The sequence below is a fragment of the Microcaecilia unicolor genome, chromosome 11 (assembly GCF_901765095.1).
Source record: "Microcaecilia unicolor chromosome 11, aMicUni1.1, whole genome shotgun sequence".
Lineage (NCBI taxonomy): Eukaryota > Metazoa > Chordata > Amphibia > Gymnophiona > Siphonopidae > Microcaecilia > Microcaecilia unicolor.
This window is the reverse complement of record NC_044041.1, coordinates 117990348-118017042: the sequence shown is the minus strand read 5'-3', so window position 1 is coordinate 118017042 and position 26695 is coordinate 117990348. Positions and strand designations below refer to the sequence as shown.

The 26695-nt window shown below is 43.3% G+C and overlaps 1 protein-coding gene across 1 annotated transcript in view; it reads right to left on the bottom strand.

The window, feature by feature from the left end:
- Nucleotides 1–1720: 1720 nt before the first annotated feature.
- PACS1 (phosphofurin acidic cluster sorting protein 1) overlaps nt 1721–26695 on the bottom strand; it is a 419530-nt gene continuing 394555 nt past the window's right edge. The window contains exon 24 of the mRNA XM_030219186.1: nt 1721–3576. Within this exon, the coding sequence (XP_030075046.1) occupies nt 3461–3576 (116 nt within the window). The 3' untranslated portion in view covers nt 1721–3460. The remainder of the gene's footprint in view (nt 3577–26695) is intronic.

Below are 26695 nucleotides of genomic sequence, written 5' to 3'. Positions count from 1 at the left end.
TGCAGTACTCTGTAGGAAGGTGTACAAACATTTATTATCCTGATGTTCAGTTCTTGAGAGAGGAGCAGGGAGTGCAGAAGTATGCAACGTTCGTACTCTATATCAGCTTTTTGGAGGCTTGGCTTATGCGGCGTACATAAAGATGACAGAAAGGAAAAAGAATTTACACGTTTATATGTCCTCCTTCTTTTACCCTTCCAGGAGCACTCTAGAAGTTGATCTTTTTTGTTTGCCTCTACCCACTTCTCCTTTTCTGTTAGCATATATTTCTATTGCCCCTGCTTTTCTCCCATTTTGCATCTCAGCTGTGACTGTCTGTTTATTGCCTTCTTCCCTACTGCAGAGTGAAGCCAGTTACTCTGATATTGTGCAGTAATGCCCGAATTTAAGGCAGGTCAAATCCTACCTTCCCTGTTCTTTCTACAGGGAGAGCAGTCCATGTTGAAGAGGCATGGGAAGGGCAAATGCTGGTTTAAAAGAAACCACTGATAAGAAATCCAAAGCAGATTAAAATCCAGGGGCAATGTTAAAAGGTCACAAACCAAAGGGCCATTACCAGCAGAAAGATCTGTATTCTTCCTTCTGTCAGCAGAGTCTCTTTCCTCTAGATACACAAACACTAATTTGATTGTATTTTGCAAACCCAGCCAGTACCATTTGGACTATCTGCTGAATCCTAACACAAATACTCCACACATATGTTAATCCTGACTCTGAACCCAGGGTCCTAACAAGTAACACCATCCAGCTGTAAAGAAAGGATCCAGATATCAACTCCATTTATCAGTCTATCCAATTGTTCTTTATCTTACTTAAAAAATATATACAAAATATATAGCATATGAAACAAAACACTAATAAGTGGTACATGTTAATACTGTTAACAGACCTGCTGTTTAACAAAATTACACAATACGGAAGCTGAGGTCCCCCCGTTAAAATTCACACAGTTCTCCCCACCTGTGCCAGGCACTTTGCTTGGTCACCGGAGCATCTGCATTGGTTCTACAAATGCCCTAGTGCCTCACCTCACAGTGGAAGGTACTATAGCATTGATGTAGTCTGTACTAAACTCAGTACAGCAGCATGAATGGAATGCAAAAGAGTTCATCAACCCCTCCTCCCACTTCCAAAATTGTTCACTATGAATGTTCATCCATGCAAGCTTCATTATAACTCCATGTCTTGATAACATCACCCTGATCCAGGAATAGTCAGTCAGGGCTAGTACCAACCCTGGCTATATGAAATTGCTAGCCAGGGTGTATATACAGTCTAAGCTTGTGTTTCCAGATGGGGAGTATAGATCAAAGAGCAGACGCAGCTCCCCTCCCTAATCCCATCTGCTGCCATCCTGTCTCTACCTTTCCTTCCCATTCCAAGAAGCTGTTCTGCGCTGCTGGCAACAGCTAGGAAAGCATCTTTAAACAGGAACAGATACCTCAGAAGAAATGTCATACAGGCAATGCTCAGAACCTCCTGTCATGCACATACATGTTCTCCCAGTGAGGGAAAAAGGGAAATATTGATGTGGCGACCATCATTACATGCAGACAGAATTAGACAAAGTGATATCAGAGGACCTCAGGAGGAGTGAAGATGATGGTAATTAGTATCCTGTGGTGGGTCAGATGACAGATTTTCTTAATTGCAGGAAGTGAAAGAGTAGTGGAAGCATGGCCATAAACCATGGGGTGGGGGGGGGGGGGGGGGGGGGGAACCTCAGGGATAACCCACACAGTGTGACAATTATAACCCTATCAGCAGCGCTATGAATTTTGGCTTCCAAGAAGACATTCAGGTAACTTGGATGCAGTGACCATGATTAAAACTCAAATCATCAATGAGCATAGGGAGGCCACAACTCTGATATAGGACAGCTGCAGACAATAAGTATTTTTATTTTACTGTATGGACAGGTTCACTGATTACAGGGATTATTATAAAATTTATTATAAAAACGTGGTAAAGGAGACTGAGGTCCTAGATTTTAAGTATCATCGGGAAAGATGAGAACTAGTTTTAATGATGATGGCCATTACTGAGCCCACTTGGGACAGATATAGAGGGTGGTGATGGGTAAAAGGTTAAGAGGTCTGATGGGATGGGGAAATTATATGCTAAAGCCCTCTGAATGGAGGCGTTTCAAGTGGTCAGACTGTATGAGCGAGCTAATTTGTTTTTTTTCTTCTATCATTTACTGTGTATATTTGACTGCTGTCCTTTGTAGTCCTCTCGCCTGCAGTATGCCCATTAGCATGCGTAAGAAACTCCACCTACCAGGAGAAACCCACTACTCTCCTCTATGCTGGGCAGAAGTGAATTAATGCATACACAGGACTTGGGGCTTGCTTATGTACAGCAGACTTGCACCATCATGTTATCTGTGTAATACAGCAACTATCTGCCACCACCACCTCTCACAGCAGGGTGTTCCCCTACTCCGATGGTGGTAAGGGCAATACCCTCCCCATATTCCATGCAGTAACAAAGGACATTACCCCCTATTGCTAGTTATATCAGAGCATAACCCCCCCCCCTAATATAACTGAGGGCATGATCTCCCCCATTCCTTGTTGTAACAGAATTCAGGACTCTTCCAAATCCTTATTATAATTGGGTACAATCCCCACCTATCAGAGTTAACAGAGTTGTTTTCTCATGGAAATACAGTTGGCTTGAGAAATATTAATTGTAAAGAGGGACTTTAAATTATCACATTTCTAGTGGCTACCAGAATCTTCAACCTCAAGAGGCAAAACATGGCTGGGGTTTATGCACCCTAACAGACTCCCTTAAGTTCTCTTCCAGGCCTAAAGTCACCAACAAATAAAAGTCAGTGTGGCTATCCCAAAGTTTCCCCTTTTTTTCTGCTTTAAAAGAGAGAGGGTTTTTTTGAGAGGGGGAGGGGGAAGTGCAGATCAGTGCTTCAGTGGTGTGTTAGTTTTCAGAGCTAAGAAAAGATTAAAATGGGGGTGAAGGGCAGGGGTGGGGATGCTGGCTGATTAAAGTTTAATCAAAACAATCCAATTCTCCCTAAAAGTATCCCTTTGGGTAACATCTGCATGCAACTGTTTGATAATTCCCAGCTCACATTACAAGATAAAGATGTATGCTTTAAAAAGTGGACTACTCAGGTTATTGCAGAGAGAGAATACAAGGTGAATTTGGTATATGTTCCTTTGGCAGGTGTTGTCTGCTCAAAAGAGAACACATTCTGTGCATCACATTCTATTTTCACACTGCAGAAGCAAAGCAGGTGCTGCAAAAATGGAAGTCACAGTGTAGTGCCTCCTCTTCCACACAGTGGACAGGTATTACTGGAAATGTAATGGTCATCAGTCTTACGCGCCACCATCTTAGCTTTTCTTAAGCTTCTGGGCAGACAGATGGATAGAGGCGGGCTGGCGACAGCTTCTCGAAGCAGGATCTGCTATGATGTGGAAGGCTTCACAGGGAATCAGGTGGGTTTACAGGAACTGAAGAGGGCCACAGGGAAATGCTTCACATGAGTAGGCCACTGCGCAGCCAGCTGGAAAAACTTGACATCATTCCACTCCACACCATCAATGGACACTGAGAACAGGAAGAAAGGAGAAAGATCACATACTCATGTGTAGTCTGGCTAGCACTAATCACCTAGAAAATTGAAACATCAGTAATTTTGACTGGTCTGGGTCAGAGGGCAACATTAACTGCAGACTAAGATATGGCCTCAAGGCTTGTAAGACTTGCCTCAGCCCAATCCCTATAACCAGGGTTGAGAAAGAAAAGATTCATACCTGTAAACAGCACCTTAATCAGGCACATACATGGGTGATGTCAACACCATTCAGTAACAAAATTCCAGGAAAACATTAACATTGTAGATGACAGTAGGAAAAAAAAGCCCAACAACCAATCTAGTCCATCTAGATCCCTGCTGCCAATCACTAAGTGCGACAACACATAGGGCTTCACTTCTTATTCAAGATATTTTGGGGGCAATTCTATAACTGGGCACCACCAGATGGGTGCACCGATGCCACATGCTGAGCGCCAATTTTATAAACAGCATCTGTATGCCAAGATGCCGTTATAGACTACTAGCATAAGTCAGCACTAGTGCACCTAAAGTTATGGTTTACTGGCATTTGATGAAATCGCCTTTAATTATAAAGCAAATCAAGGTGATTTACAATAGAAACACAAGCAGTCAGAAAAGAACGTCATAAAATACAGGACAGGAATCATTATTTCTAAAGAAACATGCAACAGTGAGGTAGCATTGGCTGTAACATTCCCTAGCACACACAGCCCTGGTTACTGATAATCCTGTCCCAGTGAATCCCCTAAAGCAAGGGTAAAAAAATGTGACTTGTTTAGCTATAAATTTGCAAAAAGACAACTCTGAATGAAGGGGTGGGGTGGAGTTCCATAAAAAAGGGCCAAAAAGTAAAAAGCACTTCTAGTAGAGTCCCAGTACACCCTCGAGGGGCTAGGGAGAACTAAAAATAACAGTAAATGACGGCAGATAGACCTGAACAGTCCATCTAGTCTACCCAACAGTCACATTGATTATCAATTCAAGATCAAAATCAACAATAAATGTGAGATCATGGTCTTTCTTTGGTGTTTCTGGGACTTAGACTGTAGAAGTCCACCCGGCTCTCTCTTTATGTTCCCACTACTGGAGTTGCTGTCAAATCCCATTCCAGCCAATCTGAATCTGTCATGTCATTTGCAGGACACAGACCATAGAAGTCTGCCCGGCACTGTCCTCACGTTCCAAATTACTGGAGTCTCCGTCTATATGTGGGACATAGACCGCACAAGCCGGCCCAGCCTTAGTTTTTACAGCCAGAGTTGCCGTCTAAACACCACAAACGATGGTCATTCAAGTATCTTAAGGACCTGGTTAAAACGTAAGGGGCTGTCATAGAAGCTAAGTAGTTTAGGATTCCAGTATTAAGTGCTTTGTGAGTCAGCATCAGAATCCTGAATTGCACTTGGAACTCGACAGGCTGTAATTTCATAAGCTCAGCTCAGACTTAGTGATTCCTGCATACACTATGCTGCAGTAGTCCGAACAATATAGGAGAAAAGCATGAAACAATGTTAGTAGACATGAATGGTCAAGATAAGTCCGCATGGATCTTAACTTTCAGAGAGCCATAAAACCAGATTTAAGTACTGATGAAATTTGGGCTGAAAAAGTCAGCTTGGAGTACAGGATTACTCCAAGATATTTAAAGCTGTCCACAGGGGGGTGTAGGGAGTCCAAAAAAATTGGTATGGTAGATGGTGGGGAGGCTTGTCCTGTAAGCTAACAGGTGACTGTTTTTTGTTTTGTTGGTTAAGATATATTTACAACCCACTACCCGTACTCCTCACTTCTTTTAAACACTTTATTATGACTAACAATTTTGACAATGAATATACTTTCATATCACTATACAGACACCCAAACTCACTCTTACCAGCATTTCACTGCATCATTCAGCCCAGTCTCTCTACATCTAAAGTACATCATATACAGCTACATGTCGAATCACCGCTGTAAATCCAGGAGTACATACACCCTGAACCAATGTTCATTCTGTTGTGTCTTTGTATCTTTCACATGTACCACAGTCCCATGTAGACAATTTTTCTCTCTCTTCCAACCAGAAGTAAATTCACTTAGCAGTGCATCTTCAGCTACTGAAACTCCGTAGCCAACACAATAACCTCACAAATCCAGGTTTGATGTTGCAGCGCAGCTTAGCAAGGGCTTCCGGTGGCTGCATACGTTACTCAACCTTTCAACTCATTTCACTTCCTCATTCGCTTCCCGCTCCTCGATGTGAGAACCGCATTTCGGATAATCCTTCCTCAGGAGAAACAACTCTAAACATCTTTATGCTGATGACACCCAGCTATACCTCTCCACACCTGACATCACCGTGGAGACCCAGGCCAAGGTATCGGCCTGTTTATCCGACATTGCGGCATGGATGTCCAACCGCCACCTGAAGCTGAACATGTCCAAGACCGAGCTCCTCGTCTTTCCTCCTAAACCCACTTCTCCTCTTCCTCCACTCTCTATCTCTGTTGATAACACCCTTATCCTCCCTGTCCCATCTGCCCGCAACCTCGGAGTCATTTTCGACTCCTCCCTCTCCTTCTCTGCGCATATCCAACAGACTGCCAAGACCTGTCGCTTCTTCCTCTTCAACATCAGCAAAATTCGCCCTTTCCTCTCTGAGCACACCACCAGAACTCTCGTCCACGCTCTCATTACCTCTCGCCTTGATTACTGCAACTTACTCCTCACCGGCCTCCCACTCAGCCATCTATCCCCCCTTCATTCAGTTCAGAACGCTGCTGCACGTCTTATATTCCGCCAAAACCGATATACTCATATCACCCCTCTCCTCAAATCACTTCACTGGCTTCCGATCAGTTATCGCATACAATTCAAGCTCCTCCTCCTTACCTACAAATGCACTCAGTCTGCGGCTCCTCACTACCTCTCCACCCTCATCTCCCCCTATGTTCCCGCCCGTAACCTCCGCTCACAGGACAAAGCCCTTCTCTCAGTACCCTTCTCCACCACTGCCAACTCCAGACTCCGCCCATTCTGCCTTGCCTCACCCCATGCCTGGAACAATCTTCCTTTACCCATACGCCATGCCCCCTCCCTACCCATCTTCAAATCTCTGCTTAAAACTCACCTCTTCAATGCTGCCTTCGGCGCCTAACCACTCGAGATATATAAAATACCCCAATCTATCCACCCTATCAGACTACTGTTCACTCGTCCTCTAGATTGTTCACTTGTCTTTAGATTGTTTTCTTGTCTTTTAGATTGTAAGCTCTTTGAGCAGGGACTGTCCTTCTATGTTTAAATTGTACAGCGCTGCGTAACCCTAGTAGCGCTTTAGAAATGCTAGTTAGTAGTAGTAGTAGTAGTAAACACCTACAACAATATATTATCCCAATACCATTTACTTAACAATATATTATCCCAATACCATTTTGTACTTCTGGTTAATTTATTGAATCCCCATAGAATATATAAGATATATTTAGACAACCAAGAAGATACTTTATCCAAACAAAGTTGAAGACGACTTAAATCAGGTCTCTTATTGACAGTATAATGAATAATAAGGATGCTATCTGTGCAAACATGCATACTTAAACACACTGACTGGATAAAAGATACCAGAGGACTAAGAAAAAGATTAAAGAGAATTGGAGATAGTAAATGATCTTTGACAGCCATCCATCCTGAAAGTGCCTTCATGAAGAAAAGAAGTGAACCAATTATAGACTGTGCTGGAGACTCCAACCAAAAGAAGTCTCTTAAGATGGTTATGGTGAACCACATAAAAGGTAGCAGACAGGTTGACTGAAACCGCCAAAGTGACATGGCCACTATCTAACTTACTGTGAACCTCACGCAACAGCACAGTCAGGATGGTCTCTGTACTGTAGCCGACTCTGAAGCCAAAATGGCGAGGATGCAATGCCAATACTGACTCAAGGTGGGATTGCAATTGTAGAAATACTACTTTCTCAATGATTTTAGCCAAGAATGGAAGACTGGAAATTGGCCAATAATGTGCCAAAATAGATGGATCAGAGCCAGGTTTTTAAAGTATCAGACGAATTACCACAGTTTTTATTGAAGCAGACACAATGAAGCAGGTAGAAATGTTTATTCCAGTTAACATTTTTGAAATACTCTTTTGAAGGCAGATTGAAAGAAGACCATTGAGCAATTAAAGATGACGATGTCTAAGGGACAGGATTAGGAGCATCAACATATGTAAAAGTTGCCTGTAGAGAACTGACTGAAAAGACTGAGCCAAAGTGTCAACTGCAGGAATAAAGTATAAAACAAGGCTGATGAAGGATGGGGTTGCATTAAACATTGAAAACTGAGAATAGATTTTTGTTAGAATCTAAGGCATTTCTTATAGTGTTAGTGAATAATGTCCACTTGGCCTTAACCTGCGCTGTGTAAAAGCTCTGTTGTGTTTTACATACGTAGCATGTTTTGGACGTTCTGTACTTGTGCAAGCGACATTCTGCACAGCATACCTGATGCTTCAAGAGAGTAAGCCCACTATGGTACCACGATTTAACTTTTCCCCGTAGAAGCCTTTACCAAACAAAGGGGGGGGGGGGGGGGGGGGAGACGCAATTTTGTCAAGTTTATTATGTAAGAGAGAATCCCAAAAAGCAACTTGCCTATCAATAGGTAAGGTAAATAAATCTTCTGGGAAGAGCTTTGGAAATGGTGACAGGGAAGAAAAGTCTATTGAGGACAGTTTCCTTCTCCACTCTCCCGACTGATGCAGGGGAGTGGAAGGAAAACAGGACCAAGAAATGGTTGGTCCATGAAAAGTGGATCGACTGGATGTCAGCAAAAGATAAGTATAAAGAACCAGGTGCAACTAAATCCAAAGTATGCCCTGCAGAATGAATGGGCATGTTAACAAGTTGGAATATATTTAAGCCCATGAAACACTTAAGAAAATATGAAGAGTGGGGAAAAGTAAGGGCGTCAACATGAATATTAAAGTCACCACGGACAATTAAGTTGGAGAATTTAGTAGTAGCATCAGCTGTTGTTTGGTATACAAGGTTCGTTCAGCTGTCTTCAGAAACGATAGGCAATAAAATTTGAGTAGAGGGACTTCCTGAAAGTTCTGGGAAGAAAGTTCCTTGATTATTAACGAATTAGAAAAAAACACAGCAAGGTCCCCTCCATGTCTAGAGAGCCTGGTAGAATACAGGGTGGAATAGTTGGGTGGTAAACAGCATAAGATGTGGGATTCTTTCTTCAGGAGCAACCAGGTCTCCACCAGGCAAAGAAAATCTATATAATAATGGGTAATCAAGTCAGGAATCAAAAATCTTTTACGCAGAGAACGACAATTCAAAAGGCCAATGGACAAAGGGGCCGCTGAATGCTGGCGCAGTGAGATAGAGTTAGGTGTGATCATTTAGGTCAGGTCAATGGCAGAAGTAAATGGACACACCTAAGTGTTCCATGTTAGGCGCATAACTGATAGTATTCTATAAATTACACATGCAAACTACCTTGCAATTACTCACTAAAACACTTGTGCTACCTTACAGAAAGAACATAGTGCACATATTCGCATAAGTGCCAATATTCTGTGCACTTTGCACACCCAGTTGTAGGTGGCCCATATTTGGTCATCTTCCTGTTTTTGTAACACCACCCACCTGAATAAATGGGCACATAAGATACCCTATTTACTGTACCTGAATGTTATTTACCCTGGGCTACAACAACAAAAAAAGCATAACGTAAATCTAAAATCCTTTCCGTTCCCTATTTAGACCAGCCCCAGGACCCATCCTTACCAACATCTACTAGAAACATGACGGCAGTTAAGGGCTAAATGACCCATCCAGTCACCCATCCTCAGTAACTACTAACTGTTCCTTTCCTAAGGGATCCCACATGTCTATGCCACATTTTCTTAATTTCTGTCACAGTCCTCGTCTCCACAACCTCCATTGGGAGGCCATTCCACACATCCAGAACCCTTTAGGTGAAAGCGTATTTTCTTAGATTCCTCCCAAGTCTAGTTCCTCTTACCTTCATCGTATGCCCCCTCATTCCAGAGTTTTTCTTCATTTTAAAAGGCTCGCCTCCTGTATATTGACGCCACTGAGGTATTTAAACATCTCTATCCTCTCTCACCTCTCTTCCAGCGTATACATGTTGAGGTTTCTAAGCCTGTTCCTATATGTTTTATGACAGAGACCGCTTACTAATTTTGTTACCACCCTCTGGGCTGACTCTATTCTTACATCTTTCCACAGGTGCGGTCTCCAGAATTGCACGCAGTTCTCTAAATTGGGCCTCACCAGAGACTTATACAAGGGCACTATCACCTCTTTTTTCCTGCTGGTCATTCCTCTCCTTATGCACTCAAGCATCTGTCTGACTTTCTACCTGTTTGCCTACCTTAAGGTCATCGGACACAATCACACCCAAGTTCCTCTCTTCTTTCGTACATAGAAGCACATCACCCCCTATATTGTACCGTTCCCTTGGATTCTTGTACCCCAAGTGCATGACCCTGCATTTCTTAGCATTAAATCTTAGTTGCCAATTATCGGACCATTCTTCAAGCTTTGCCAGACCCTTCTTCATACCATTCCCAACCTATGGGGTGTCCAACCTATTACAGAGTTTGGTTATCATCCGCAGAGACAAACCTTACCAGTCCTTCCACAATATCACTCACGAAAATGTTAAAAAGAGCCGGCCCGAGGACCGAACCTCTCAGTACATCACTGATAACAGCCCTTCCCTTACAGCAAGCTCCATTTACCACTGTCTCCTTCCACTTAACCAGTTTTTAACCCAGTTAGTCACTATAGGTTCCATACCAAGGGCACTCAGTTTACTTATCAGTCGCCTGTGCAGGGCCGTGTCAAAGGGTTTGCTAAAATCCAAGTATACCACATCTGACGCCCCTATAATGCAAATACCAGCATGGTTCCTGCCTGAACATCTGGCACAGCAGTTCTTGCGATCTCAGTCTCTCTAATTAAACTAATACATTCACCTAATAAAAAAGAGATGTATGAATCTGTGTGACTGTTAAACTAGATTTCAGAGATCATCTGTTACAAGTTAACAACTTCACTTTCTCTGAAGACAAGCGTTCTCTACAGTTGTATATTGGATTCCTACCTACAAGCAGGGCTTAATTTGTGCCAGAATGGAGCGGGATGTTGTTCCGACACTTCTTCAGGCTCAGGAAGTGACGTCACCACCCATGACATGCTTCCTCACTTCCACGGTCGGTCTTCTTTCCCTTTTACTCTCTCTCTAATGCCCGATGGCATACCTCCCTCATACCTTTTCAAAGCTGTCTTTCTGTTTTAGAGGTTGCCGGCCCGTGTCGACATTGGAGCCTTCTGTCTGACGCAACTTCCTGTTTCCGCATAGGTGGGAAGGTGAGACAGAAGGCTCCGATGATGGCACTAGTAGTGTGTTGTGAATCACTGCTGGCAACCTCTAAAAGAAGAAGACAGCTTTGAAAAGGTATGGTGGGGGGGGGGGGGGGTGGAGGGAGGGTCACCATCGAGTATTAGAGAAGGAGAAAAAGGAAGAGAAGCCTGATCATTTGGGGGGGGAGGGGAGGGGAAAGAGAAGAAATGCAGGAATGATGGTGGGTGGGGTGGAGAAAAACTGGACCAATGGTTGGGGGGGGGGGGGGGCTGGCTGAAGAGAGAAGGAAAAATGCTGGACCGATGGTGGGTGAGTAGGTAGGGGATGGAGAAGGAGAAAAGAAAAGTTGGATCAATGGTGGGTGGGGTGGAGAAGGAGGAGGAGTATAGCTGGACCAATTTTGGGTGGTGGGGAGGAGAAAAGCTGGATCAGTGGTGGGGGGAAGAAGGAGCAAAACTGGACCATTGGTTGGTTGGTAAAGGAGGAGTAAAAGCTGGACCAATGGTGGGGGGGGGGGGGGGGGGGAGAGAAAGAGAAAAGCTGGACCAGAGGCTGGTGGATGGGTGAAGGAGGACAGCTGGACCAACAGATGGTGTGGGGGGGGGGGGAGGAGGAGAAAGAGACATATTGGACCACTGGTTGGGGGGGGGGGAGAAATTCTGGACAAGGAGGAGGGGATATAATGGGGACAAGGGGAGGGAAGAGACAGTGGGATTCTACATATGAAGTAGGAAAGAGTGGGGAGAGGAGAAAAATGGAGAGAGGGGGAGATGCCGACTAGGAGGGGAAGGAGAAGAAAGGGACAGAGAGGGGGATGCTGACTATGGGGGAAGGAGGAAAAAGGAGAGAAGCTGTACTATTGGGGTAGGGAATGAAGAGGGGACAGGGAGATCAATAGGCTACAAATGTTGGGGAGGACGAGAGGTAAGATGTTTGGCTATAAGAACATGGGGTGGAGAGGAGGAGGAGAGAAGGAGGGAAGATGTTGGGCTACAACAGTATGGGGGTGAAAGGAGGAGGGAGAGAGAAAGAAGAGATGCTGAGTGACAAAGGTGGAGGGTGAGGAAATGCTGAACATGTGGTAGGGGCCATGAGCAGTTGTCAAGGAGATGAGTGAGAGAAGAGTGGTGAGTATAGAGGGTAAAAATGAGGTAATGGGGGTTACAAGGGAATAAGAGAATGGGGAAGGAGTGAGATTGGAAATGGGAGAGTTAGGGACAGAGAAGGAGATAGCAAGTTGATACATATGTGAAAACTAAGAAGGAGCTGGAGAGCGAGAAAGAGGGTGAAATTTGAATGGACAGAAAGGAAAAAGAAAGGGAGGAAAGGGCTAAAGGGAAAGATAAATATGCCAGAGACATATGTGAGGGAATAGAAGACAACAGGAGGAGCAACGAGAAAAAGAAAGTTGGCAGAAGACAGGAAAGCAGAAGAGATAAATTCACTGGGACAGACATGATTGGAAAAATGAAATGCCCAGACAACAAAAGTAGGAAAAAAGTGTTATTCTGAATTTATGAACTGGAATATGTTAATTTTGGGAAATGTGCATCATGGATATCTTTCTATTGTGTTCAATTTTTGTTTTCATATTTCGAATTTCTGTTCTCTATTTGATGAGGGGTCTGTTACCGTGTTTTGCCTGTGACCGAAGTGCAGTATATGTTGCTTGTATATAGTTTGTGTAGATTATAGAAATCCCAATTGTTGTTTGACCAGTAGTAGGTGTATAGTGTGCTATGGCCCAGTGTAATATTTGTAGTGTTGCCTATTCATAAAAGGTTGTTGCTATTTGAATCTTAGGAATTAGTGCTACTGTTGTATGTCAGGTTTGCTACATGTATAGCGAGCTGGAATTAATATAGCGAGCTGGAATTTTTTTTTTCAGATTTTGTATTTTATAGTGTGCCTAGTAGTGGAGAGATTTATGTTGCTGTTGTTCAGATGATATGAGATTCTGAATAATTTTTGTTTGGTAACTTCCAAGGAGAAATGTCCTACCTCTCATTGGGAAGAGGTTGGATTTTTGTGGATACAGAGCAGGTTTACATTTAGCTCATAAGAACCGCTATACTGTGTCAGACCAAAGGTCTTTGGAAATTAAAGCATTCCTCTGCCCCAACACAGCTACTCTGCCCTGCAATAGAAAAAGGAAGCAAGTGCTTCAGTAAAAATTGAAACTTCCTTCCTTTTGTCATTGTAGGAGAGTACTCCTTAATGCCACCTGGCTGCCAAAAATTTCTGAGGAGAACACTGTGGTATTAAATGTGTAAATGTTGAGAAAAACTCTGATAAATCCAAGATTTTGTTGATAAGATTGCAAATTTGTACTGCTGTGGGTGATATTCCTTCATAACATTTTAAAAATTAAATATATGAATTTTACAAGTATATGTACAAACCAGCTTTCTTTTAATCCACAAAGACCACTCATTTCTGGCCCTGGCCCCATCTACTTCTTGTTATGGTCCCACCCACTTCCAGCCCTAACCCCGTCCCCAGTTCCACTTCCTTTTTGACTACAAATTAATCCCTGTCGACAGGTAGTCTTAAAAAGGAGAGGAACACCAGTCTTGCAACAGGGCAGTACAATCCTTTTGGGTGGCTAAGAATGCCTTTGGCTTATTTTTTTTTTTTTTTTTAATCAGGAGAAAAGCCTAAAACATTAAAATGGACTTGGGCCCCAATCCTTTGAAAGACCCTGAAGAATGAATTGCCAAAGCAACTGTCATGTTAGGAGTTGATACTGAAAAATTGGGATTACAATGGATTGAAGTCCACATTGCAGCTTTGCAAAATCTTTTTTTTAGAGAGACTGACTTAACATAAGTCACCGATGCAATCAGGGATCTCCCATGCCCTGGTGTGGAAGAGTAGCCAATGGTTAAAGCAGTGGAGTGGACTGAAAATCAGTAAAGCCAGGGATCAAATTCCACTTCTCTCCTTAGTACCCCTTGTGATCTTGGATAAATCAAGTTAACATTCCATTGTCTCAGGCACAAAAGTTAACAGTTTGATTTACTAATGTGATCTATTCCACATTAACAATTATTATTAGTGTATAGGTTCTATTGCCAATAATGCTTAGACACATGCTCAAAGGTGATTAACATATTAATGCACTTTAGTAATCTAACTATTGGACTGTAAGGCCCTCTGGGCAGGGAAATTACCTACTATACTTTAAAAAAGTGGTTCTCAACCTCTCTTCTGTTGTGACATGCCTGACAGACAACATTGATATATGTGACATACTGAACACTGAAATTCACTGCTGAACAAAAAAACAAACCCCACTGTTTACAAAGACATGAGGCAATGCCAACACAGCCCATTCACGGTGAACTGGGTGTGTTGGCATTAGCGCACCAGCAGTTGCTAGCATGGCTTTGTAAACAGTGGGTAAATATCTCATTGTTTACCTACCATTAAATTCTATATAAAAAAACTGGATACAACTCATCAGTCCCAAATTTCTCACTTGTCATACAAAACATATATTCAAATTCTGGTGTCATCTCAGTAACAGCAACACAAAATCCTTCCACTGGAAGACACTGTGAAGCAACACCAAACCCTGCAAATATGCTACTCAGAAACTATCATAGCAAACAGAAATGGACAGAAGACGTGCAACATTTCTGGTTGGGTCTGATAGCAGCAATCATCATTGGATGTAGTGGGGAAGCAGAAGGACTGTCAGGATCCTTGACAGTTTTAAGGCACAGATGGTTTCCAAGGAAAGCACAGACTTAGTATGCCAAACGTTTGGTAACACCTCCCAACTCTTGGGGATACAGTGGTTGACAGTCACTGCTTTAGAGAAATCACCTTTAGTTCAAATGGCAAGTAACCCAATCTAAAACCAAATCCAAATACTAAGGACAAATCCACTTGGGCATAAGTGAAGGTGATGCAATTTGCTATCCAATTAAACGTTGTGTGTTGAGCAAAAAGAAATGAAAAAAAAAAAAGCTGAGTGGACTTGCTAAGAGCAGTTATTTACTCCAGACCAGGAAACCAACTATTAAACACTAAGGAAGAAAGACACTAAGGAAGAAAGAGTAAGGTTTTACTTTCTTTCATTTCAACTGTTCCAGAACTGCTTCAGGAGATCAGGGACTGGCGTTTGCTCAAATCTGCTTGTAGCTGACGTCTGGGATCCTCTTTTCTTGGCATGATGAACGACTTTCAATGTTGGGGTAGGCTGGGCTACTACTAGTCAGCCCATGTTAGGATAGAAGTGCATGGTCACATCAAGGGCTCTGCACCCCTTGAAACTGCTCTTGCTGTAGTCATAATTTAAATAGTTAATTGTTTAATTCCTGTACTCAAATGATTAACTTCTTAAACACTTTTCACATCCTTGCTCCAGATAGAAGGCAACAGCTGTCTACATTCAGACAGACCAGATGGCTATATTTTGTGTCAACAAACAAGGGGTAAAGGCGTCCAAACAGCTTTGTCAAGAATCAATGTGGATATACAACCTAGAATTAAGGTTCAATGCCTTCCTCACAGCTATGTATCTGCCTGGAGCACAGACGAAATAGCAGACAGGCTCAGTTTCCAACTGCAACCACACAAATGATCCTTAAAGAACACAATAATTGAAAACCTAATCAAGATTTGGGGAACACCATCAATAGACTTCATGATGATGCAAAACAATACCAAATGCCACCAATTCTGCTCCCAAGTATCAGTTCAGGAAAGACAGAATCCAGATGCGTTTGCAATACCCTGGATGCATCATCTACTATATGCATGCCCTCCTTTTCCACTCATTTCAAGAAACATTCAAAAGCTCCAGAACAAAACAGCAAGGATCATTCTTGTAGCTCCAGACTGGCCTTGGAAACCTTGGTACCCAAACCTCCAAAAAAACTTTCCATATAACTTCCAATCCTTCTTCCACAGTCTTATTACTCAGAATGGCATGCTTTTTCATCCAAAAATATTAACTTCCTTGTTCTGACAGTATGGCTTTATATAAATAGCCCACCCTACTAGGAAGTTTGAAAATGAAAATATTAGTTTGCGGGTGTCTCCCAATAATATAATGTAGATTCCAACTCAGAAATCTGAAAACATCAATTATTAAAAATATATTGTGGCAAAAAGAACAACATTGGATCTATGTATTGAAAACAGTTGAACCAAAAGTTCTTAATAAAAATATAGAATGGAACTATCATTTAAGGAGTGGCCATGTTTGGTTAATTGACTGTGCCACCCCTTCTATGTGATTGGTCTGTTTTTGACGTTTAAGGATTTAAATATTGGGGTAACGCAGATTCTCTCCGCGCCATCTTTGTGATTAGTAAGACTGGGACTCAGTTTCTTCGGTCATCGTTTTTTGGGGGCAATTGGACGTATAGCGGTGCCCTTCCTGAAGAAGTTGGCGAAACAAGGTACACTTGTTGAAGGGTTGAAATCATCTGTATACAAGCGTAGGACTGTCGGTCCCCTCTTCAACAGCAGCGGTTTTCTGCAGGATTCCCTCGGAACGTCACATCTCTACCAGCTGAGTACTGACTAGTTTTTTAGGTGGTTCTGGTGGTTTTCAGTTAGGGCTGCATTTTTTGCAGCAGGGGTTATCCGTTCAGTCAGTTATATTTAGTTGGGCTTGGCTTAGTTTATGTAAGTTTGGTGGTTGGTGTCTCTCACTAGATTATTGTTAAGAAGGCAAAGAGCTTTTTAATTCACTCGTTTTTCTCATACATTATGAGTTTTTACGTTTGATGTTTTTTTTCTCTTTTCCTTCTTACTGGAACCAGTGATAATAATGGACTCCTGAGTTGACAGGGATGGTTTCAATACATTTGTATTTTCCCTACGCGGAGCTTTGAGGGTCCATTTTGAATAATTGATGATTTCAGATTTCTGAGTTGGAATCTACATTATATTATAGTAGGTTGGAATGTTTTTCTATTAAGTTTGATTTTCCCTGTTTTGTGATAGAGTGTTTATATAAATAGTAACATTTTCTCCAATTAAATCTTAGATGAACTACTAGCAGCCAGAAAAGGTTCAACAAAAAGATCCTATGTTATCAAATGGAATAGTTTACCAAGGTACACCCTTCACAAACATGATCTTTTCAAATATTCTATAGTCACAATCCTTGATTACCTCCTCTGTCTATTTAATTCGGGACTAGCCAACTCCTCCGTGCAGAATTAGCATGATTTTCTAAACATTACTAAACATCCTATCACAATGTTTCATGAGGGGCCTGTCTGTAGGACCTCACATGCCTGCTTTTTCTGAACTCTTCTTCAATAAATACAGAGATTGATACAATTTGCTGGGACTCTTCTCTTTTTTTCTGGATTACCATTATCTAATCCCTACTTTGTGATTTTGAACTGTGGCTACCAGAGCTCATATGAACTTCAATTCAATTATTCATAGTTGTAGAATCCTAGAAATTTCAGAACCTAGAAACACTGCACATGGATCTGCCTATCCCTGCCTGAGATATGCCTATGAGGAAAGGCTAAAGCGGCTAGGGCTCTTTAGCTTGGAGAAAAGACGGTTGAGGGAAGATATGATAGAAGTCTATAAAATAATGAGTGGAGTGGAACAGGTAGATGTGAATTGCTTGTTTACTCTTTCCAAAAATACTAGGACTACGAGGCACTCTACAAAGTAGTAAATTTAAAACCTAAGAAAATATTTCTTCATTCAATGTGTAATTAAAAAAGGGGGGTTAAAAAAGGTTTGGATGTCTTCCTAAAGGAAAAGTCCATAGACCATTATTAAAATGGACTTGGGGAAAATCCACTACTTATGTTACTACTACTACTAAACATTTTTTTTTTTTTGAACATTTCTTTATTGCAACATGAAGACATATACAAACATCTGCTGCCACCTGCAGCTCAACGTCACTCTGTACATTACAACAAAAACATTGCAGATTATGCACCCACAAACTTGTATGCTTTGGTCCTCATGTGTTTTCCCCCCCTTATTAACCCCTTCCCTTATAAATGAAACTCCCCCCCTCCCTCTATCCCCCTACACCTCTTACCCTCCCTCCTCCTCCCCTATCTGGCTATCCATTACTTTGCAAATCAGGGTCTGGTGCCAAAAGCAGGTCCCACGCTCTCCCCCATATATCTTTATACTGGCGATTGCTGAGCACTGTTGTAAATTTTAATGTCATATGCACCCATTCTAAAGCACTACTAGGGTTACGCAGCGCTGTACAGTTTAACAAAGAAGGACAGTCCCTGCTCAAAGGAGCTTACAATCTAATCGACAAAATGTGCAGACAATCAAATTGGGGCAGTCTAGATTTCCTGAATAGAGGTATAATGGTTAGGTGCCGAAGGCGACATTGAAGAGGTGGGCTTTGAGCAAGGATTTGAAGATAGGCAGGGAGGGGGGGCTTGGCGTATGGGCTCAGGAAGTTTATTCCAAGCATAGGGAGAGGCGAGGCAGAAAGGGCGGAGCCTGGAATTGGCGGTGGTAGAGAAGGGTGCAGAGAGGAGGGATTTGTCCTGTGAGCGGAGGTTTCGGGTAGGAGCGTAAGGGGAGATAAGGGTAGAGAGGGCTGCAGATTGAGTGCATTTGTAGGTTAGTAGGAGAAGCTTGAACTGGATGCGGTACCTGATCGGAAGCCAGTGAAGTGACTTGAGGAGAGGGGTGATATGCACATATCGGTCCAGGCGGAAGATAAGATGTGCAGCAGAGTTCTGAACAGATTGAAGGGGGGATAGATGGCTACGTGGGAGGCCAGTGAGGAGTAGGTTGCAGTAGTCAAGGTGAGAGGTAATGAGAGAGTGGACGAGAGTTCGGGTGGTGTGCTCAGAGAGGAAAGGGCGAATTTTGCTGATGTTATAGAGATAAACAACATAAAATGTATTGTACTGTTTTGGGATCTTGCCAGTTACTTGTGACTTGGATTGGCCACTGTTGAAAACAGGATGCTGGGCTTCATGGACCTTCGGTCTGTCCCAGTATGGCAATACTTATAACTTTATACTGTACTCCAGTAAGAGCACAAGAAGCCAAATAAATAATAAATGTAAAAGGTTTTGAAACTCACTGATACAGCAGGTGGCAGTAATAGCCACCAGTGTTTTCCAAGTGAAGAACTATGGAAAAGCTTTTAGTAAGAGTTCAAAGGGAAAGCATCACGAGCACCAAGTTAAGGTCCCATGCTGTGGGAGAAGTCTTTATGAGTAGTCTAGTATTCATTAGTCCACTAATAAACTGAGCTACTAGTGGGTGCCTAGAGAGAGATAGTTATGGCAATGAGATGAACTCTGATAGAACTGGTTCATAGGCCTGAACTGGACAACAGCAGCAGATAGTGAAGAAAAAGAATTGAGCCATGGAGTCAGCTGCTGCACATTCCATCATCATGTAAATATCTTCCACTAAAAGCCATAAGAAATTCTAATTGTTGTTTTTTCAATGCAAGCAGGATATCCTGCACCTCCACAGATACTGAAATATTCATGATTAACTGCTTCTACATCAATGCCAACAGGTCCAGCAACTGGAAATCTGGAGAAAGTGTTAAGTCATGTTAAGTAAAGAGTGATGGGTAAATAGGTAGACTGATGGGGCTGTCCTGCACCAACCGCCTGAGCCAGGGAAAACAGATTTGTCTTTGCCAGTGCAGTACTACCAGCATAAGGCTGGTCACATCCTGTCATATTTTCAGTATCAATCTGGTAATAAGAGGTATAGGAGAGAAAGCATAAAGCAGACCCCAGCTCCATAACAGCCATACTGTGTCTGATCAATGGTCCATCTAGTCCAGTATCTTGCTTCCCACAATGGTCAATTCAGGTCACAATTACATGACAAGAATCCCAAATAGTAGCAAGATTCATGGTACTGATCCCAGGGACAAGCAGTGGCTTTCCCCGTATCTATTTCAATAGCAGACTATGGACTTTTCCGCCAGGAACTTGTCCAAACCTTTTATAAACCCAGATACAATAACCGCTGATACCACATTCTCTGGCAATGTGTTCCAGAGCTTAACTATTCATTGAGTGAAAAAATATTTCCTCCTTTTCATTTAAAAGTGATACCATGTAACTTCATTCAGTGTCTCCTAATCTTTGCACTTTTTTTTTTTTTAATTTTAGTTATAAGAAGTCTTTATTAACAGTATAGGCGGGAAACAAAAAACAGAATACAGCATGCCGCCAAGAACATCAGTACAGCTTGCCCATTAAGAACAATCCAATGAACAAATAATCCCTCCGACCCATACATGAATAAGCATTCAAATACAACTTCAAAACTTTTCCAGGTTTTTATGAACGTGAAAATGTAACTTCCCCTATACCTTCCCCGTTCCACTCTCACCCTCCCCCAACATATCAAGGAAACCAGCCAAATATTTATCCAAAGGAAGGATACCCAAATCTAGGCCAAACAATGGTTACACAGAACAGTGCAAAATAAAGGGCTCCCAAATAGGTTCCCAAATATGGCTACGATGTCTATGCTCTGCCAAGAGACGTTCCATCTCACACATATACCATAATTTATTAAGCCACTTCGTTATTGGGGAAACAAATTGTTGCTTCCAACGTGCTGCTGCTACCACCACCCGGGCCGCTCCCATGGCATACCAGACCAGTGTGGCTTGAGAAAGAGTTAGGACCGGTACCTTTTTAGGAAAAAGGAAATACATTGGATCCCATGGGATAGAATGCTCCACCCACTTCTGTAACCAGTAAGAAATGGCTTTCCAAAATGCACTAATTTTAACACAGGACCACCACACATGTCCCACTGTACCTAATTTGCCACATCCTCTCCAACATTCACCCAAGGCCGGGTAAATACGTCGAAGACGGGTAGGCGTTAGGCACCAGTGACACTTTTACTGCGTTTTCTTTAAAAGGCATGTAAAGAGACACCTTCGTTGATGCCTTTTCCAAAACTTCCCACTCATCATCCCTGAGCTCCATCCCCAGCTCTCGCTGCCAGTTCCGTCTATGGAGAGTATATGTGGGAGACTGTGAGCAAAGATACTTATAAAGACAAGTAATCAAACCCATAGTGGTCTTTGAATCTTCACAAAGGTCTTCTAAAAAGGAATTCTCTCACAATTGCTGTACGAATAGAGGGCACATTGAGAAAATGAGAAATCTGGAAGTATGCAAACCTATTCAATTAAGTAATGGGAAACTCAGCCTCTAGAGAGAAAAAATTCTTTAGGGACGTTTCGTCAAGCATTTGCCCCCAAGTCCAAAGACCTGCAGTGTACCAACTTGTGAACACTCCCTGAGTAGTCCCAGGAGGAAAAAGAGGGTTATAAGCTACTAGTAAAAAAAGCCCGTTTCTCATTGAAATGAAGTGGCCGCTAGCAAGGTAATCACTTTCTGCCATTGTTTATAAGGGAAATTCCAGTGTCCCCCCTCCCTCCCAGTTCCAGGGTCCTCCCCTCCCTCCCAGTTCCAGGGTCTCCCTCCCTTCTTCCCAGTTCCAGGGTCGTCGTCCCTCCCTTCCAGTTCCAGGCCCCCTTCCTCCGAATTTTAAAAGTCATCCTGACTTACCTCGTCGGGGTTACGGCGGCCGGCAGCAGCAGTAATAAGCGTGCAGGCTCGGTACTTCAGTTTTCCCTTCTCTGTCTCTTAGCTCTGGTCCCGCCCTCATTTCCTGTTTCCGCAAGGGCGGGACCAGAGCTGAGAGACAGAGAAGGGAAAACTGAAGAGCCGAGCCTGCACGCTTTTTACCGCGCGAGGTAAGTCAGGATGACTTTTAAAGTTTGGAGGGAGGGGCCCTGGAACTTGGAGGGAGGGAACGAACTTCCGGTGGGTGAATATTATATGCAGCCTTCCCTTCCCTCCGAGGGCGGGGCACTGAGAGCGAGTGCGAGGGCTGTGGTTGGTCCCTTCTCCTTCTGACATCGCATGTCTTTCCCTGGGCGATTACGAACCCTACGAACACTACAGGGCTTCACTGCCACGGAGTCAGCTTCAGAACGTTGGAGGTGCGAATTATTATATTAGAAGATGGGAGTAAGATGTGACAATACACTATGCTTAGGTGAGAGGAACCCATCCCAGTAATATAGTGTAGCATGCACCGGACACATCCCCACTCCCAAAGATCTATGTTTACGAGGGAGCCACGTAAGGGCTCTCAACGGCCGCATTCCCACAGAAAATTGTTCCAGTTGAATCCGTGTGTGTGATACCATTCTAGTGCCACCTGCGCTTGCGCAGCATGAGAGTACCAATATATACTGGGGACCCCCAATCCCCCTTTCCTCTTATCTTGATAAAGGAATGAACGAGACAAGCGAGGGTGTTTACCCGCCCAAATAAACTTTGTAAAGCGAGTTTGCAATTTAGACAGAAACCCTGAGATAGCTTCAAAGGGAGCACCTGGAATAGGTAAAGCAGATGCAGTAAGATATTCATTTTAATTGTTGCTATCCTACCAAACTATGGGATCAAATCCTCCCATCTATTCAAATCCATGGAAATAGCTCCGAGTAGACCTGAGTAGTTGGCAGAAAACAAATCATTGAAGCAATACACCTAAGTATCGGATTCCCTTCACAGCCCACTGAAAAGAGAAGAACGCTTGCAGCGACTCCACTAAACCCATGGGCAGAGTTACATTTAAAGCCTCCGACTTACACATATTAATCTTAAACCCGGAAACAGCAAAATAATCACCAATGGTCGCCAGAAGATTAGACAGAGATGTTAATGGTCAGGTCAGTGACAGTAAAACATCGTCAGCAAACAACGCCAATTTGTGTTCTCTATCAGCAAAGCAAACCTCGGAAATATCCGGGTTCGAACGCACCTTAATCGCAAAAAGTTCCATAACCAACGCAAAGAGCATAGGCGACAAGGGACAGCCTTGGTGGGTACCTCTAAACAGTGGAAAAAAGAGGGGAATTACTACCGTTTATCCGAACACACGCCTTAGGAGATTGGTATTAAAGCATGAACCCAGGCAAGAAACGAAGGACCTATCCCAAAGCCCTGCACTGCCTGGTACATAAAGGGCCAATGAACCCTATCGAAGGCCTTCTCAGCATCCAGGCTGAGAAGACACATCAGGATTCGGTCTCTTTTAGACAAATAAAGCAAGTCAATGACCCTACGAACATTATCCATGGCCTGACGATGGGCCACAAACCCCACCTGGTCCGGGTGTTTAATAGATGGCAGAACACGAGCGAGCCGATTCGCTAGAACTTTAGCTATGATTTTTAACGTCTGTGTTAAGAATTGAGATAGGGCAGTAAGAGGTGCATCCAGTATGATCTTTATCTGGCTTAGGAATTACTGCAATCCAAGCCTCCATCACAGAAGGAGGCAAAGCCATCCTAGTGCTTTGTCGATTAAGTAGGTCAGAAAGAAGCGGGGATAGCTCCAGCGCAAACATCTTGTAAAATTCATTTGGAAACCCACCCAGCCCCGGTGACTTCTGCAAAGGGAGCTCCTTGATAACATGTTGACCCTCAAGTGGAGTAATCGGCTTATCTAGTGTGCTGCTGCTTGATCAGGGGTAATCGAAGGAAGGTGACAAGAGGCTAAGTATTCTTCAATAGCCTCCGAGGCAGGATGAAAGTTTCCGGAATATAACGATTGATAAAAATGTTGAAAACGCGCTCAAATCTGAGAGGAGGTCTTCAATAAGCTCCCTCTACCATCTTGAATACGTACTATTGTGCGGTCCACCTTTTGCTTGCGCAAATGTAGTGCGAGATGACGCCCTGCTTTGTTAGTAAAATTCATAAGAGTGTGCCTTGGAATGAAACTGTATCAAAGAGAGTTGTTCAGAGTAGATAGAGTACAGCTGAAGCCTAAGGTTACGCAGCTCTCCCAGAACCTCAGGTGAGCCGCCGCCCTTGTGACTGGCCTCCAGACGCTGAATCCTATTCAGACAATTAGCCAACTCCTTCCTTTGGAGACGAGCGTGTCTTCTGGCTATTTGCAAAAAATAACTATGGGACACCGCCTTCAGTGCATCCCAAACTATGTCTAAGGACGGACCTGATTCTAAATTGTTATCCAGATACTCAGTCAATGCTTGTTTGTATCCCCTCACCACCTCAATGTTCCGCAGCAGGCTGATGTTTAACATCCATCTCTTACCCCCAGCCTCCTCCTGAACAGAAGGCAGAGATACCCAAATCGGGGAGTGATCCGATAGTGTTATACTATCAATCCCTGCCTCCAGCCCCTGTTCCACTAGCTTAGTGTCCAGAAAGATATAATCATAGTAACATAATAGATGACGGCAGAAAAAGACCTGCATGGTCCATCTAGCCTGCCCAACAAGATAAACTCATATGTGCTACTTTATGTGTTTACCTGACCTTGATTTGTTTCTGCCATTTTTAGGGCACAGACCATAGAAGTCTGTCCACAACCAGGCCCACCTCCCAACCACCAGCCCCGCCTCCCACCACCGGCTCTGCCACCCAATCTCGGCTAAGCTTCTGAGGATCCATTCCTTCCGAAGAGGATTCCTTTATGTTTATCCCACACATTTTTGAATTCCGTTACCGTTTTCATCTCCACCACCTCCCGCGGGAGGGCATTCCAAGCATCTACCACTCTCTCCGTGAAAAAATACTTCCTGACATTTTTCTTGAGTCTGCCCCCCCTTCAATCTCATTTCATGTCCTCTCGTTTTACCGCCTCCCCATCTCCGGAAAAGGTTTGTTTGCGGAATTATACCTTTCAAATATATGAACGTCTGTATCATATCACCCCTGTTTCTCCTCTCCTCCAGGGCATACACGTTCAGGTGCGCAAGTCTCTCCTCATACGTCTTGTAACGCAAATCCCATACCATTTTCGTAGCTTTTCTTTGCACCGCTTCAATTCTTTTCACATCCTTAGCAAGATACGGCCTCCAAAACTGAACACAATACTCCAGGTGTGGCCTCACCAACGACTTGTACAGGGGCATCAACACCTCTTTTCTTCTGCTGGTCACACCTCTCTCTATACATCCTAGCAACCTTCTAGCTACGGCCACCGCCTTGTCACACCGTTTCGTCGCCTTCAGATCCTCAGCTACTGTCACCCCAAGATCCCTCTCCCCGTCCGTACATATCAGACTCTCCCCACTTAACACATACGTCTCCCGTGGATTTCTACACCCCAAGTGCATCACTTTGCATTTCTTCGCATTGAATTTTAATTGCCAAACCTTAGACCATTCTTCTAGCTTCCGTAGGTCCTTTTTCATGTTTTCCACTCCCTCCCGGGTGTCCACTCTGTTACAAATTTTAGTATCATCTGCAAAAAGGCAAACTTTACCTTCTTACCCTTCAGCAATGTCCCTCACAAATATATTGAACAGAATCGGCCCCAGCACCGATCCCTGAGGCACCCCACTACTCACTTTTCCCTCCTCCGAGTGAATACCATTTACCACCACCCTCTGACGTCTCTCCGTCAACCAGTTCCTAATCCAGTTTACCACATCGGGTCCTATTTTCAGCCCATCAAGTTTATTTAAGAGCCTCCTGTGGGGAACCGTGTCAAAAGCTTTGCTGAAATCTAAGTAGATTACGTCCATAGCACGTCCACGATTCAATTCTCCGGTCACCCAATCAAAGAATTCAATGAGATTTGTTTGGCACAATTTCCCTTTGGTAAAACCATGTTGTCTGGGATCTTGCAACTTATTGTCTTCCAGGAAATTTACTATCCTTTCCTTCAGCATCGCTTCCATTACTTTTCCATTAATCGAAGTGAGGCTTACCGGCCTATAGTTTCCAGCTTTTTCCCTATCACCACTTTTGTGAAGAGGGACCACATCCGCCGTTTTCCACTCCCACGGAACCTCCCCCGTCTCTAAGGATTTATTAAACAAATCTTTAAGAGGACCTGCCAAAACCTCTCTGAGCTCCCTCAATATCCTGGGGTGGATCCCATCTGGTCCTACGGCTTTGTCCACCTTTAGATTTTTAAGTTGCTCATACACACTCTCTTCCGTGAACGGTGCTCTATCCACTCCATTCTCGTATGTACTTTTGTCAGTCAATTGTGGTCCTTCTCCAGGATTTTCTTCTGTGAAAACAGAGCAAAAGTATCTGTTTAGTAGATTTGCTTTTTCTTCATCATTTTCTACATAGCGGTTTGCAGCATCTTTCAGTCTCACAATTCCCTTTTTTGTCTTCCTCCTTTCACTAATATACCTGAAGAAATTTTTGTCACCCCTCCTTACCTTTCTAGCCATTTGTTCTTCCGCTTGCACTTTCGCCAGACGTATCTCTCTCTTGGCGTCTTTTAGTTTCATCCGGTATTCCTCTCCGTGTTCCTCTTCTTGAGTTTTTCTGTACTTCAGGAACGCCAGCTCTTTAGCCTTTATTTTTTCAGCCACTTGCTTGGAGAACCATATCGGTTTCCTTTTTCTCTTGCTTTTATTTAATAAGAATCGTGCATAGATGAATAATATATGTAAATCTGGACCCGTGGGTGAGAAAGGCGCTATATATCCAGGGACCCAAAGAGTATATGAGTGAGCCCAAAGACCAAGATATTTTAGTATCTCCTGCCGTAAAGCCCTTCGAACGGTCAAGGTCTGAATCCACTACTGCATTGAAATCTCTGCCCATGATCAAGGACCCCTGTATAAAGGGAGATAATGAATCTCATACCCGGGTGTAAAACGCCTCCCGACGTTCGTTAGGTGCGTATATAGATGCCAGAGTAATATCTAAGGAGTCAATTGTAATATGCAAAAACAGAAACCTCC